Source organism: Acartia tonsa, chromosome 9 (genome assembly GCF_053477335.1).
Source record: "Acartia tonsa isolate MP-2025a chromosome 9, ASM5347733v1, whole genome shotgun sequence".
Classification (NCBI taxonomy): domain Eukaryota; kingdom Metazoa; phylum Arthropoda; class Copepoda; order Calanoida; family Acartiidae; genus Acartia; species Acartia tonsa.
In genome coordinates, this window is record NC_137268.1 from 23734614 (window position 1) to 23750137 (window position 15524).

Below are 15524 nucleotides of genomic sequence, written 5' to 3' on the forward strand. Positions count from 1 at the left end.
GGTAAGTTACGAAAACTTCTTTACAATTGATATAAACTTATTTTTTTGTGAGGTTTGTATTTTCAAATATTCAGAACATACATTTTTTATATAATTTTGTTTAGACTTATACTTATAGTTTGCCTTTTCAGTTCTGACATTCTACAAGTGTTAATGTTCGTTTGTCACACCGTTTCAGAGCTTCGCTTTTGTGGATTTTGTCATCTTTGTTCTATATAAATAAAGTAGATAGGACAAGTATGCGTTTGTAATATTGTATTCTTGTTTTAGAAGCTTTCCTTTGTAAATTCTAGAAAATATGCAAGTCAAAGAGTGGACAATCCTAATATGTTAGAAAAATAAAGTATGTCTATACCTTAGGATCTATTTAATTGGTGTAGTTATCTTTTAGAGGTTCAGGGAAGGTTTTTAACTATTTATTTATGACAAAACACGCGATGAAATATCCACTCTAAAAAGGATGCCTCATCATTATTCCAAGAATATGAAAAATACATCCAATACTAAAATGTACTATAAAGAACAAAAACGATTTTCTTTAAAATGACTACAATGGCTATAGTAATGATTTAAAAGTTATACTCAACTGTTGCAGGAATCATCATTTTGGACGATATAGGAAAATTCTAACATACCTAAACTAACAATAAGATATATCTGTTACGGACTTCCGACCATAAATTTAGAAAACCTTTGCTTTTAGATATGCAATAGAAAACAAATTGAATTCTTTCCTTTTTATCAAAAAAGTTACTCTAAGCCCAGTGTACACATAAGCACTCTTTGAAAAGCTTTTAGTTCATAAACAATTGAACAAAATAAAAATAAAAATTATTTTATGTGAAAATAAACATGATTTCTTTTAAACAAAGGTAATAATAATATTTTAAAAGCGAAGCTTTTCTATAATTAGGGTCGGTCAGTACGTTCATCTGTAACAGATAGCTTTTTCGTTAATATATGCATGTTAGAATTGTCCTATCGATTTTAAACTTTGCATGATGATTCCTGTAGGAGTTAGGTACGATTTAGAAAGCGGGACAACTCTATAATCGTTACCAGAATGTCCGTACGTCCATTTTAAAATGTTGATTTTTAACCTTTTTAACAACAAATTTTTATGTTTATCATCCGATTTTTCTGATTTTTGGAATAATGATTCCTGGGACAACAAAGTACAATGTTAAAGGCGAAGGATCTCTATAATCAAGTCCTAAAAGTGTTAGTAAAAGTGTTAGTATTGCCTTAAAAAATTATCCTGTATTTAAGCAGTTTTTGACCAAATTTACTAACAATTTGTTTTTCTACTTTTGTTTATTTATATTATGATTTTCAGTTCTGACACTCAACAAGTGTTAATGTTCGTTAGTCCTATTGTTTTAGAGCTTCGCTTTTATGGATATTGTCATCCTTGTTAAAATAATGATTCCTTACATTATAACTTACGATGTGAGAAATCTCAAATATTTTGTAAATTTTTGTAATATTCATTCCATCTAACGCAATGATAAAATATTTCTGTTTAAAAAATTTAATAGGTAAATGTGATTTTTTTCGATTTTAAAAATTTTTATGTGCTTGAAATTACATTGAAATAACATATTTGAATGAACAATTATATAACATACATAAATTACAATTACATGAACAGTAGTAAGTTCTGAACTCCTGGTTGATTTTTTAATATTTCGTTCCAAATAATACAAGTTTAAGCAACCATTTTACATCTAACAAGTATATGTTGATATAAAACAGTAAAAAAGAACAAATAGCAATAAAGTTGTTTGTTTAAAGAAAGCAAAATCAAAGAAGTGAACCTATTTTATAAAGAATTAAGTTTTTTTCTCTGAAGCTTAAGGTTTTTTTGTCTGAAGCCTAAGATTTTGATATCTACTGAACTGATTGAGTTCTTCATTTTAGAACAATCTTTATACATCACAGGGTAACAGATAAAGTATGTTGTTCTATTGATTTATTATTGTTTGGTACTTTTTTTACCAGTGGCTTCGCTCCTTACTTTATAAAAGAATTTTATTTTGGCTATTTTCTTTAGAGTTAACAAGCCGTGATTAAAAAGAAGTTCCGATTAAGTTCTGTTGAGGTATTTTACTGCAAAAAGATTTGACATGTGTCTAATCAATGCGATTAATAATGTAAATAAATCCTTTCATTGCATGACTTTTTTTTGGAAGTCCCTTTTGTAATAGGTTTATGCTAATTATAAGTCAAAATATTTTAGCAGGGAATTAAAGGAATAAGACAACGGACTATAGATTGATGTATATCCCCAAAGATGAGAAACAAAATTACATTAAACTATTTTCAACCAACTAATTATGATTTAACAAAAGTACACTATTGTTATTTCTAAGTCAGCGAGTGAGAGAACGTGTTTATAAAAACTTGGGAACTAGAAGGATTAACCATCTCATCATATATCTCCTGCCCTGAGTCTTTTTTTCAATGTTTGAATAAAATACCGAAACGTTGAGAAAGTCGCTAAAAAAAATCAGCCTGTGACGTCAGAAAAATGAGGGAGATGAGAGGAAAAGTGGGAAAGAAAACCCCTAAAAAAGAGATGGATAATTCCTCATTTTTATGACGTCACATGCTGATTTTTTTAGTCACTTTCTCCCCGTGCTATATTTATCAATGGATTTGTTATTACTTGGATCTTACACCAGATTATCATGGACTCTAATAAATTGAAACTTATAGATGGCTAAAATTTAACGATCCTCCCCATACACCCCATTTACCCCATCCCCTCCCCTTCTACTGGATGGACGAACTGACAAATAAGTGATGTCAATTTTAATTGACGACAATTTTTCCCTGTCATAATATCCATATATATTCTATATCCATTTGTTTATCATGAGTTGATGTTTAAAAAGTAAACACAAGTTACTTGATTGTTCCAAAATCCTGATTAATTTGATCAATAGTTAGTTTCATTCAACAAAAATAAATGATTACATTCTTTAGAAACACGCTTAAATTTGCTATATTCGGTGTTAGCACAAAACAGATATTTTTGGTTAACAGCTAAATTTATAATGAATAATCCCTCCTGGAATGTTTTTTTTAAAAGCGAAGCTTTTCTATAATTAGGGTCGGTCCGTCCGTCCGTCCGTAACGGATTGCTTTTTTCGCAAATTTAGGCATGTTAGAATTGTCCTATTGATTTCAAACTTTGCATGGTGATTCCTGTAGTAGTTAGGTACGATTTAGAAAACGTAGCAACTCTATAATCATTACCAGAATGTCCGTACGTCCATTTTAAACATGTTGATTTTTTTACTTTTTTAACTACAAATTTTTATGTGATCTAATAATTCAATTGATCTGATTTTTGGTATACTGATTCCTGGGACAACAAAGTACAATATTATAAGCGAAGCAACTCTATAATCAAGTCCTAAAAATGTAAGTATGTCCATAAACATTATTCTGTATCAAGCAGTTTTTCAACAATTTTACTTACAATTTTGCTTCGACATTTATACATTATATTCTGATTATTCAGTTCTGACACTATACATGTGTTAGTGTCCGTTTGTCCTACCGTTTCAGTGCTTCGCTTTTATGGATGTTGTCATTCTTGTTTTGGCAATTTTTATGCCCTTCCTTACTCTGTGATAATCAATCCCCTTGATGCTAGGGGCGCATCAACTAGTCTTAAATATAGATTAGTAAGGAGACGTAAGGTTTCAATAACTACTGAACCGATTGAGAAACCAATTTTAAAGAAGCTTCACATGTGTCCCAGTATGTTTTATGTTATTTTATATTTTGTTTTATTCTTGTAATGCCATTTTTTATTTAGTTTGCCATTAAGTTGCTTCTAGGGGAGGATTGATATGTCAGGAAAATAGCCTAAACCCGCCCCAAGACATATATAAACCTACCATGAAAAGAATTACTAATTCGGAGTAGCCATTTCAGAGATCCGAGAAAAAATACCTTACAACTTTATATTATAGGATAACATAGAGTGATGAGATTTAGAGATTTAGATAAAAACACCGTTTAATGTTTCGTATTAATAAAACAAGTCTCACTTGAAAATGGATTTATATTTTCTTGGATCTTACACCAGATTTTCATGTTCTCTAATTAAATGAAACTTGCAAGGGGCCAAAATAACGATTCCAGGCATCCACCCATTTGCACTATACCCTCCTCTTCTACTGGATGAACGAACTAAGCAATAAACAAGTTCCATGTTAGCAAGATAAATTTACGACATTTGTTTCCCTCTCATAATATCCAAGTATATTCTATATCCATTATTTGATGTTTGATATTGATTAATCAAGTCTCACACTTGAATGAACACAATTTAAATCACTCCGACACTGTGCAGGGAGAAAGGGAACAGTGTCTTATAAATTAATCTACAGCCCTTACTTTCTCCCAATATTCTCAAGTTAACTACAAAAACAATATCGTCATAAAAATTAGGGGCAAGATTAATTTATAGCCCAATGTCCTATCCCTTCATCCCTAATAACACTTAAAATTAGAGTTCTGATCTCCTTATCTTTTTCACGATATTTCGTTTCCATATGTTTATGTAATTGAACACACAGTGTATAATTATAATTAATCTTGCACTTTTTGAAAAAATGCTTTTAACAACAACACATTTTTTTGTGTTTTTTTTTAGAAATTAAAACGATGATATACTTATATTAAAAATCAGTGAAGCCAACAGAAAAAAAACAAAGCAATGTTTTTTTTAATTTTCGGACACTATTCATAATTTTACGAACTATTCTTGTGTAAACGTCTATTTAGGAAAACGGATTGTAACTATTTCTACTAGGATATCAGAAAAATGTCGTTGTTCAATTAAAACTTGATATCAGTGTTTACATATAAATGCTAATACGTGGCATTAGCGTAAAATATTTTTTGCACTTGTTTGTTGAATGGATATAATATTACTTGGACCATGCTCCAGATTTTCATGTTCTCTAATGAAGTGAACCTTTTAGTGGGCTAAAATAACGATCTCCCAACCCCCATCCTACCGCATCCCTTCCCCTCCTATTCGATAAACGAACTTACTATTAAATGAGAGGGGAAATAGCAACCTAGCAACAATTTGTCCCCTGTCGTAATATCCACGTATATTCTAAATCCATTGTTTGTTGGGTGATAAACTACGTCGTAAAAAAGACATTAGACCTTGTATTTATTGCCATTGACAGCAAGTGAGGGAAATGACTTGTCCATTAACAGGCGAATCAAATTACCAGACACTGATATAATTGTTTGAAAATATAACCAAACCTTAAATGCTAAACTTTTGTTTGGAAGCCCTAACTGTGGAAAAACATATGGTAGTACAATACACCTAGCTGTTTTAGGGTTAATTAAAACATTCTCACTTATCTTATTGCTGATATCAAATATGAATCTGCAACATTAAGTTTTTAACGTCTTTAGCTTGGCAAGGTAAGCTTCTCTGACAACTGCAGTTTTTTTTTAGGTTGGATAGAAAGATATCATGTGCGCCCTCAGATCTCATGAACTACATAGAGGCCTGTGCTATGGGAAATTTTGACAGAGTTACGAGTTTAATTCACAATGGAGTGGTCAGATTTTTTGTGCATAGCTACTTTACAAGTCATTCTAGCCGGTAGGGTGGTCTGGGTGTACAGGGTGAGTCAGAAAAAACTGAGTTTTTCGATATTCAGAAACAACCAGAAGGAATACAGAAAAATCAATTATATGTCCTTGTTCTATGTACAAAAGCACATCAAACTTGTAAAAGGTGTTTTTCATTATCTCTAAAAATGCGGCCTCAATGATAGGTGTATGGTGTCAAAAAATACCTTATGTGAAAAATGATGATCAAGAAAAATTAAAATAACTCATCTATTTTGTATAAAAAAATCTTAAAATTTCAATAATTATTTAGAAAAAAGTCTAAGAAAAGTACTTTAATGAGTTTTAAAGGTGAAATGCTTTTTGGCTCCTCACACAAGCATTTTTAAAATACTGCAATTTGTCATTTTTTCATATTTCTTGATTGTGATGCATGTGGTTTAAAAGAATCTTCTATAATAACATAGCTTATAGTAAAAAGAAAAAAACCTTTTATTTGACAAAAAATCTCTTAAGATAAAAAAGTTATGAAGGTTAGAATTTTTAAAGTAAAAATGCCTTTTAGAAACCCGACCCTATTTAAATGAAGTTATTATGATGGATTATAACACACAAGTATAATTTGTCAAAAGTGGGCAGAGATTTTGGAGATTAAATCCAGTCTTGCACCAAATATAGAGGAAACTCAGGGAGGAATTTAGGTAACAAGATGAAATATTTCCGGTCACGAGCTGGTTTTCCGGTCATGGGGTTTTAAATCTTAACAATAGATTACAACAAAACGTTTGATTTATAATGTGATAATTTAATTTAAATAAATTGTATTTTTAAGAAGTTAATTATTGTTGAATAAAAATTCTAATAATCAAAAAATATGTTTGTTTATTTTTTTAGAATGGTAGACATTTTTTATTTTGAATAAATCTACCTAAAAAGTACAAAATAATGGCCGAAAAAGTCATCACGCACACTTTTTGAAATCTTTATGCTCTAAAAAGCGCCGTTGTTTTCAGAGATATTCAAAAACACCTTTTCTAAGTTTAATGTATATTTTTATAGAGAACAAGAACCTATAATTGTTTTTTCCATATTCCTACTGGTTGTATCAGAAAATCGGAAAACTCTGTTTTTTCTGACTCACCCTGTATAATATCTAATTACAGAACTTTTCAACGAATATCAAACTAAAAATAATAACATTAATACCAGTTTTGGTAGCCCAAGGGTTCGATTTATAAATCTTATATTTTTCATTTTAATAACCACGGAAAGCTATCCATAATACGATGCGATCAATAGCTATTAATAATAGTTATTTCTCGCATCGTATTATAAACAGCTTTCCGCGGATATAGAATGTACAATTATGAGATTAAAGCCAGTTTTTTTAGGCCCGAGGTGCCGAAGGCACGGGCTAATAAACTGGTTTAAATCTTATGATTGTACATTTTTATATTCGTAGAAAGCTGGATATAATACGATGCTAGACATAGTTTTTTCGTATGGACGAGAACCGGTTCCTATCCACCGGATTCGAATGAATATGAGAAAATTTCTTATTATTTTTTTTTTTACAAAATTGGCGGTTTCCCTCAAAATGCCAATTCGAGCACAGAACTCCAAACATTTCGATATTAATTGAAAATAAAGAGGATGGTTAGTTTTTTGTGCACATAGTATCCCTGCAGGGTAAGGGGGGTCCCCAGTTATAGGCTCGCCTTAAACTCGACATTAAAAAGAAAGAAAAAACTATCTCCCCTTATATTCAATTCATTCAAAATTCAAAAGGGAAGAGGTTTTTTTTATGCTAGCTAGTCCCTTTAAGGGAACGATAATTATGAAAAGTGATTTTACAATTTTACAAGATACACTAAATCTACCCAAAATTTTGTTTTCTAAGATTAATGTACAACTTTCCTGACAAAGAAGACGGACAGACAGACGGACATCCCACCTCTCCTCTTGTTATTTATGTCTTTACTTCGTAGGATATAAATGAAATTGGACCAAACAAAGTAACAGGGTTAATGATTGCTGCCATGAGTGATCAGGTTATTCTATTTTGTATTGGATATAGAATATGTAGAGATGGACAGGGGAAAATTTGTCTTTGATTTAGGTTGTTAATATGTACCTTATATATTGGTCAGTTCGTTCATCCAGTAGGAGGGGAGGTGGCAAAGAACGATAAATTAATTCACAGACCCATTGATGATTAACAAAATTATTCCTGCTGTAGGTTAAACCATATGTTTTATAAGTTTGGACATTACTAGTTTAAAAACCAACCAATCACATTGAATATGAATATCCAAAGTTATTAAGCCAACGAATATGATAACGTAAATATAAATGTTGTTGTATTATATCGAGAATGTTGTCTTATATTTAAAAAAAAATGTATTTTAGTTAGAAATTTTAAACTTTCTGCTCGGGTTAGAGTTTTTGGATGTAAACAGGACTGGCATGTTAGACAATAATGCGCTGATGTATGCAGTCATACAGGTACAATTACCTTACATTACTTCGTAATGGCGAGATTCTCATTCCATTTTGAAGTGATCATCTAAAGAGTATCATCCGTGTATAATGGGTAATGGAATGCAAAACTCTTACACCTAAGGAAATTAGGTCAAGTAACATCCAACAGACATTCAACCGTTTGATTGCACTACCTTTGTCTGAGAATTCCTAACTGTACATGGTAATGAGTTGTGCCTGTTTATGTACCAAGGCATTCCTCATACTCTAACTATTATGTCGCGTATCTGGCATAGCAGCAGTCGAAACCGTTTTATTGTCTTTAGTTTTGACGCGGTGTTCGACCGAGATTGGAAACTACAACCTCAGTAGTAATTAGTTTATACTAATAATATGTGTTGAGTCTTTCAATTCTATGATATAAAGTAATAAAGTTTCATTTATTGTCTGTAGCTAAAGATCTCTTGGAACATACTGGTCCAAATTGGATGTAAATTTCAGGGAAGCTTTATAACTCCTTTAAAAGATTTGGGTGATCATGTAAAATCTTTTACAATAATATATGTTTGTGTATTTATGTTATATGTAAACCTATAGTTCTTTTTTTTTGCCTGTTGCTTAAGCCTTCGATAACTACTGTACCAATTGATTTTTCTACTTTAGGGAAGCTTCCATTAGGGCCCGGGTTTTTTTCTGGCCTTTCCTGCTCATTTAATAGCCAGCAACTAGGGCTGCAGCCTCTAGTAATGCATATAATATTACATTAGCTGATATTTTCAACTTTTCATCATACTTTAGGGAAACCATATAGCAGTTAGAACCTTGATAAAACATGGAGCTGATGTTCAACATATTAATTCCTCTGCATATATTAACATTTCATTATATTTTAGGGAAATCATATAGCAGTTAGAACATTGATAAAACATGGAGCTGATGTTCAACACATTAATTCCTCAGGTTCAATTAATGTTTAGTAGCGCAATTGCTCATTATCGGGGAGGTGGTTGGATCGAATCTCGGCCGAACAAGAAACTAAAACATTTAAAATAGTTCAAACTGCTGTTATGTCAGATGTAGGGTAATAATAGTTAGAGTATGGGGAACCCCTTGGCTCTTAAAGAAGCGCAACACATTACGATGCACAGTTATGACTTCCAGACAAAGGTTGTGCAATCAAAGGGTTGATTGTATATTGGATGTTGCTCAACCTAATGTCTATGGATTTTTAAATCACTTTAAATCGAAGGAGAATCCCACCCCAACTACAAGTCATCTTTGAGCAGGCTATATTTAAATTTCAAAAGTTAAGGGTTTAGTCTTAAATGTCTAAACAACTTTTTTTATATAATTACACTCACATATTTATATGAACTGGTTACTGCACACTTGTCTCTAGGGATGGCGGGGGAGCTAATGAAAATAGCCCTACCCCAATACATTTCTTAAGCTTTAGACAAAAAATCTTTACATTATAGAATATCATAATTAAGGTAAAACCTGCCTTGGTTTAGCCGCCACTCACCTTCAGCTTAGAGAATTTGTAGAGGTAAAGATTTGTTGAATCCATGCTTATAATCTTGAGGAATAAAATAAGAAAACATTCAGATGCCAGTTTATAAATCTAATTCTACGGCAATTGATTTAGAATACGTGAATAAAGGGGTTAAATAAATAAACCAAACATTACATAAATTCACGAAACCTTATATTTCTTTAAAATATAACTTGAATACCTAATTTAGGTTTGTATTTTGTTGATAGAAGCTGGATGTATGGCAAATAAGAAGGATTTAGAGGTAATCCGGTTTTTTTTCTGGATGCGTTTCATCTCTATAAAATCTCTCTTCTCCCAATAACGCAACTTTACAAAGTGTCTCAAAAATCAGCCATGTGACGTCATAAAAATGAAAATGATGGATTATGAACCCGGTATTAGTGTCGGACTGATCATGACGTAACAAAAAAAATTAGCCAATGAGACGCCACTATGAATTTTACCATTGGTCAATAATGTCCTCTTATTGGCTAATTTTTTTTGTTACGTCATAATCAGTCCGACACTAATACCGGGTTCTGGATTATCCATCTCTTTTTAGGGGTTTTCTTTTCCACTTCTCTCATCTCCCTCATTTTTATGGCGTCACATGGCTGATTTTTGAGACATATTGTAAAGCTACCCAATAACTTTTTTAGAATCACAGAACCTTTTATTGAACCTAGTAATAGTGTCTAACTTTTTATCTATGTGACGTAACAAAAATCGAAGGATGAGAGGGGAGGTGGGAAAGGAAACCCCTGAAAAAGAGATGGATTTTTGTTACGTCACAAAGATAAAAAGTTAGATACTATTACTAGGTTCCCTTTTATTTTTTTGGAATAAAAAGCAATTTCAAGTGAACTGAGAGTCTGAGGTATAGAGTGCTTTCAGCACGATATCTCCTTGCAAGTTTCCCTTATATTGTATATGGACCACAAACAGAACTTTAAAAACGTATTTTGATGCACTTATAATTGACTTTTATCTATCCTAGGAATTAATAATAGCTGTAAGTAGACAGCTAGAAAAGAAATTTTTAAAAAATATTAATTTTTGGCGGGTTTATGCCATTTTTAAAAAAAATAGTGAAAAACTTCTTGTCAGTTTTCATGATTTTCCAGATTATTTTACCCATTTTTTTCAAAGCAACAAAAATACATTTATAGGTATTTAGCTTATGCAAATAATTTTTGATTGAGGTACTTTTCAGATACCTGTACTAATGTCTAATTAAAGAAAAAATTTTAAACAATATTTTTTTGGGGGTGTAAAATTACATTTTGTGAGAAAATTTCACCAAAAATATTAAGATTTTTAACCCCCAAAAATCAGTTTTTTCCATTTTACCAAAAACGGCCAGGAGGGCGCGGTTTTTGCAATAATAATATCAATATGCAACATGTATTGTGTATAAAACAATTTTACTATATGCGCCCTCCCGGCCGTTTTTGAGTTACATTTACATCATTTCTTCAAATACAAGCTTATTTATTGAAGTTTACTTTTGCCTACTCTTAATGTCCCAATATTTGTCAAAAGATCTCACTGTGAAGTAAATACTAGAAAAGCTAAACTTCCTATCGAAAAAGGCAATGTGCTAGAAATAAAAAATTTAATAACAAAAGAGGGGGTATGTTAATTAATTACGAGTAAAACCAAGTTTTGATAAATGAAAAATGTAGGGGGTCACTCTACCGTTCACAGGATGATAAATAAAGCTTATAAACAATAAGTTTAATATCTCTATCATATTTGCTTTTTACCTACTACGTGATACAGGGTATTGTTTTCTAACAAATTTTGGTTGAAAATCTGTTATGAAATAATTTTGTGGAATTTATATCAATTGTCTCAATTTATAATTTTGATGAATAAACTTATTATTCAAATTACTATTATCCTTTTTAATAGTAAACAGTCTTTTATCCTTTGCTTATAGCAAATCTACTCAATAACTCGTTAGATGGCTGTTTTTTAATTTTAATATTTTAATGATGAATATTTTCTGAAGATTTCTTAGCTGTCATTACAGCTAGATATATGTATTTTCACGTAAATATTTTATCCACATGTTTTGATTTTTTTTATCATTTTAGCCAATGGTTCAAAAAGTTTAGCTATTATTAAAGACAAAATTCTAGAATATCAACTTTCCTATTTTGATGAACATACCTTTATTGGATGAAAAAATCATTGAATTTAATGAATAATAAAATTTAGGTAATCCAAAAGTTTCCTGAAAAACAATTGATTATTATGATGGAGTTATTAAGAACACAACATAAAAGGATGTCTCTTTTGTAAGTTTATTTTATAATTATCTATCTATTCACCTTTATACTACTGCAATGTATCTATTGTATTTATCTGTCCATCTAAAAGTCTATTTAACCCAGGAAGGCACAGTGCGTTTGAAGGTGCTTTGACTTTTGTGTCAGAACCTAAATTGGGACATAGTGCATTTCATTACCCTAGGTTGGGTAACTTCATTTCACTTTTCAACAAAATCTAAAATGCAGCCGTTTTTGAGAAAATTAGATTTGAAAATTTCAAGTTCAATTCTCATCCGCTAGGAGTTACCGCAGAACCATGACAAGAAAAGCCAAGATTATTTATCTAAAATTTTGAACAAGATTACTTTTATGAAGTCTTTCATAAAACCTCTCTATATATGATTTATTTAATACTGAATTTCCGGGACCTTAGTAAAGCAACTGATAAAAAAGGCTATGAATCAACTCACTTCAGGAGTGGTTTTATTAAGAACTTTATAAAAGCAAAGTTGTTCAAAATTTTAAATAAATAATCTTTGCTTTTCTTGTCATGGTTCTTCGGTATCCCCTAGAGGATGAAAATTGAAATTGAAATTTTCAAACCTAATTTTCTCAAAAACGGCTGCATTTTAGATTTTATTGAAAAGTGAAATGAAGTTACCCAACCTAGGGTAATGAAATGCACTATGTCCCAATTTAGGTTCTGACACAAAAGTCAAAGCACCTTCAAACGCATTGTGAAGGAAGGGGACCGTTAATTACACTGATACACAAAGTTTTTAACACACATACAAACGTTGAGTACTTTTAATGAATTTTGATTGGTCAGGATATCAAACATTTTAATTTCTCAGTAGCTAAAGAGATAAGACAATAAACGATAAATTAATATGCGTCCCCAATGATGTTCACAATTACCCCTTCTTTAGATTAAAACTATTGGTTAAAACGCTTGGTCACTTAACTCTATTAACCAACCAATAAAAATTAAATAAATGTATACAAAGTTCTTAAACGTACACGAAAACGTTATCAAAACTTTGGGTACTAGTATATACAAGTACCAGTTAAATATCCCCACCCTCCCTGGGAGTAGCTTCACTTTTACATAATGAACTATAGTTCTCGAAATTGCCTGCTTTATGCAATTTTCATAATCTGAAAATTACAGCCTTAAAACTTTCGATGTGGAATTTGATTTTATCTCTCTGAAAATTAATAGTTATACAAATTAAAGAAATATTTTTAAACTCTTTCTAGAGTTGCAAAAAAAAAGTTTCGAATCATTATCCCAAAAGTGCCATTTTTTATCTATCTACATATCTCAGAGCGGTTCTAACTTTATGCGCGGTATTTTTCTACCATTAAAACAAGCTGCGTAATTCGTGTTTTTCAAAAAGGGTGCTTTTTTTGAACATCCTTTATCTATACTGTTATAAATTTAGATATATGAGTAGACAAGCAGTAATGAAATTTATCCAATCTCTTTCAGGAAAGTTTATACAATATGAAACGAGCTTAAAATTAGCAAAATATAACTAAATTTGATTAGCGTAGATATTCTATGATAGCATCGTATTATAGACATTATTCCGAGGATATTAAAATAAAAAGATTATAAGATTAAAATCAGTTTTCAAATTCTTAAAATGATTTTTATTTTATTTTTCGTAGAGAATTCTCTGTAATGAAATGCTATACATGATTATTCAGTATGGCTGAGAAATAGTTCTAATAGAAGATATTTTTCGGTTTCGAAGCCAAAATAGGATTTATTCGTATGTCTGTCAGTATTTGACTGTTTGGTTAGACTCTTGCAGCGATGGTGCGCAATTCAGCTGCAATTTCATTATTCTAAAACAAACAGAAAAAAATCTATTATTCTAGATTTATTTAAACCTAAATGTATAAACACGAAACCATATCAGACGGGCAAAATCCGTCAACACTGATTAACAATCTTCAAATACCAAGATCCCTAATAAATTATATCAAATTACCAATATAGTTAATCTAATATTGATTCATAACATTAAATATTGGATTTAGTGCAGTTCACGGAAAAATATTCCTAGTAACGAGTATCACCTAAAATCTGAGAACTTTTAAGGTTGCTAACGGCTAAACGGTTAATGTATACATTATGCTTGTGGAAAATTATTAACCAAAAAAAATTCTACAAATATTCTGGAATGGCCATTTCTATATTAAGCACAGTTATCTCACAGTTCATAGATTTTTTGGTAGATAATCGTTACCAGGAACATTTTACCGTGAGCAGCACTACATCCCAAATATGTAAAAGTGACATTGCAACTACATAGGTTTTCAACCAGTGCAGTGGCGTGCTCAGGGTTTTGTCATGGGAGTCATTAGAAAATTTAACCCCTCTTCCCACCTTTTGCATGCATCTGTTTGCAACCACTCTCTATTCATGCTGGAAGATACGTTGCTTTAAGTTTTTAATTATCAGTAGCAATTATCAGCAGCAATAATAATCAAATTTGTCTGTCTGTCAGTCCGTCCGTTCGTAAGGTTGAGGGAATTTTGATAAACAGTGGAAATTTTTGGGGTATATTCCAATGAGCATCCAGTATATGATTAGCTTTGTATGTTAGTCTGTCGGCCATGCTTCAAAATACATATATAAATGCTTATTTTATTGTGAAGTTTTTATGATTTTCTATGATTTTTCTTTTTAATGATACTTTGTCTGTTTGTCTATCCGCTATTTTTAGGCTTCGCTACCTAAGAATGTTGTCATCCTTGTTGTTATGTAAGTGGTTGGTTAAATTCACACGACTTACCTTGAATGTCCGTCCGCCCCTTATGTAAGGTTTTTTAGGTGATGTAAAAAAGAAATATTTTAAAAAAATCTCGACTATTTTTATCAGGGATCGGAAGCCTCACGTAAGCCGCGTGTAAGCCTCAGTGAAATCGTGATTTTATCACTATAAAATTCAGCTGGATGTATAAAACGGCTCTTTAGCAGAAAATCCTTCTTTCTTAAATTTTTTTTTCTGCTCACAAGCAGGTTTAAAACTGAGGCTTATGCGCGGCTTACGTGAGGCTTCCGATCCCTGATTTTTATAACTTTAGTAAATTTTCTAATTACTTTGCTTCTTTTAGATGTCTTATTTTTGTTTAAGGATTTTCGTAATAAAGATATTTGTTAGTTTCATAATAAAACGGCTATATAATTTGAATATAATTGTTTCTTAATCTTATTGTGATAAAAATTATTGTGATTTTCATTATTATCATTTCTAATAATAAATATATTATTATATTATTATCGATATAGTATTGTGTAATTATCATGGATCTGAAAGGGATAAGACAATGGTCGATAAATTGGTGTACATCCCCAATGAAGAAACACAAAATTACCCCTTATGTAGTTTAAAATTAGTGGTAGAAACATTTGAACACTTAACTTCATAAACCAACCAAACAAAATTCAGTAAAAGTTGCCAAACTTGTTAAGCCAAAAAATAAGAAAACACTATATTAAAACTTTGGGGACTAGTGTAATAAACAGCTCATTTACCTTCTCTGTCTCTGGTAATTATACTTCAAATATAATAAAGCTTATATAATTTTTAATTTCT

At 31.0% G+C, this 15524-nt stretch overlaps 1 protein-coding gene across 2 annotated transcripts; it reads left to right on the forward strand.

The window, feature by feature from the left end:
- The first annotated feature begins 766 nt into the window (after window positions 1–766).
- Window positions 767–15205, forward strand: LOC145328579 (uncharacterized). Of its 2 annotated transcripts, XM_080172321.1 has the most exons (10): window positions 767–872; window positions 5501–5606; window positions 7608–7670; window positions 8029–8124; window positions 8994–9060; window positions 9594–9649; window positions 9846–9899; window positions 11861–11940; window positions 13359–13401; window positions 13838–15205. In XM_080172321.1, exons 1-10 carry the CDS (start codon window positions 853–855, stop codon window positions 13919–13921), a joined length of 669 nt encoding a protein of 222 aa, XP_080028447.1. In that variant the 5' UTR covers window positions 767–852; the 3' UTR covers window positions 13922–15205. The 2 variants fall into 2 exon arrangements, with proteins under 2 accessions (XP_080028447.1, XP_080028448.1); XM_080172322.1 differs by lacking the exon at window positions 9846–9899.
- The last annotated feature ends 319 nt before the right edge of the window (window positions 15206–15524 follow it).

Coding starts and splice junctions, on each gene's coding strand:
- LOC145328579 (XM_080172321.1), top strand. CDS start 853: ATGATTTCTTTTAAACAAAG. Junction 11,941..13,358: donor CATAAAAGGATGTCTCTTTT/GTAAGTTTATTT, acceptor TTATAAATTTAG/ATATATGAGTAGACAAGCAG. Junction 13,402..13,837: donor TGAAATTTATCCAATCTCTT/TCAGGAAAGTTT, acceptor CACGAAACCATA/TCAGACGGGCAAAATCCGTC.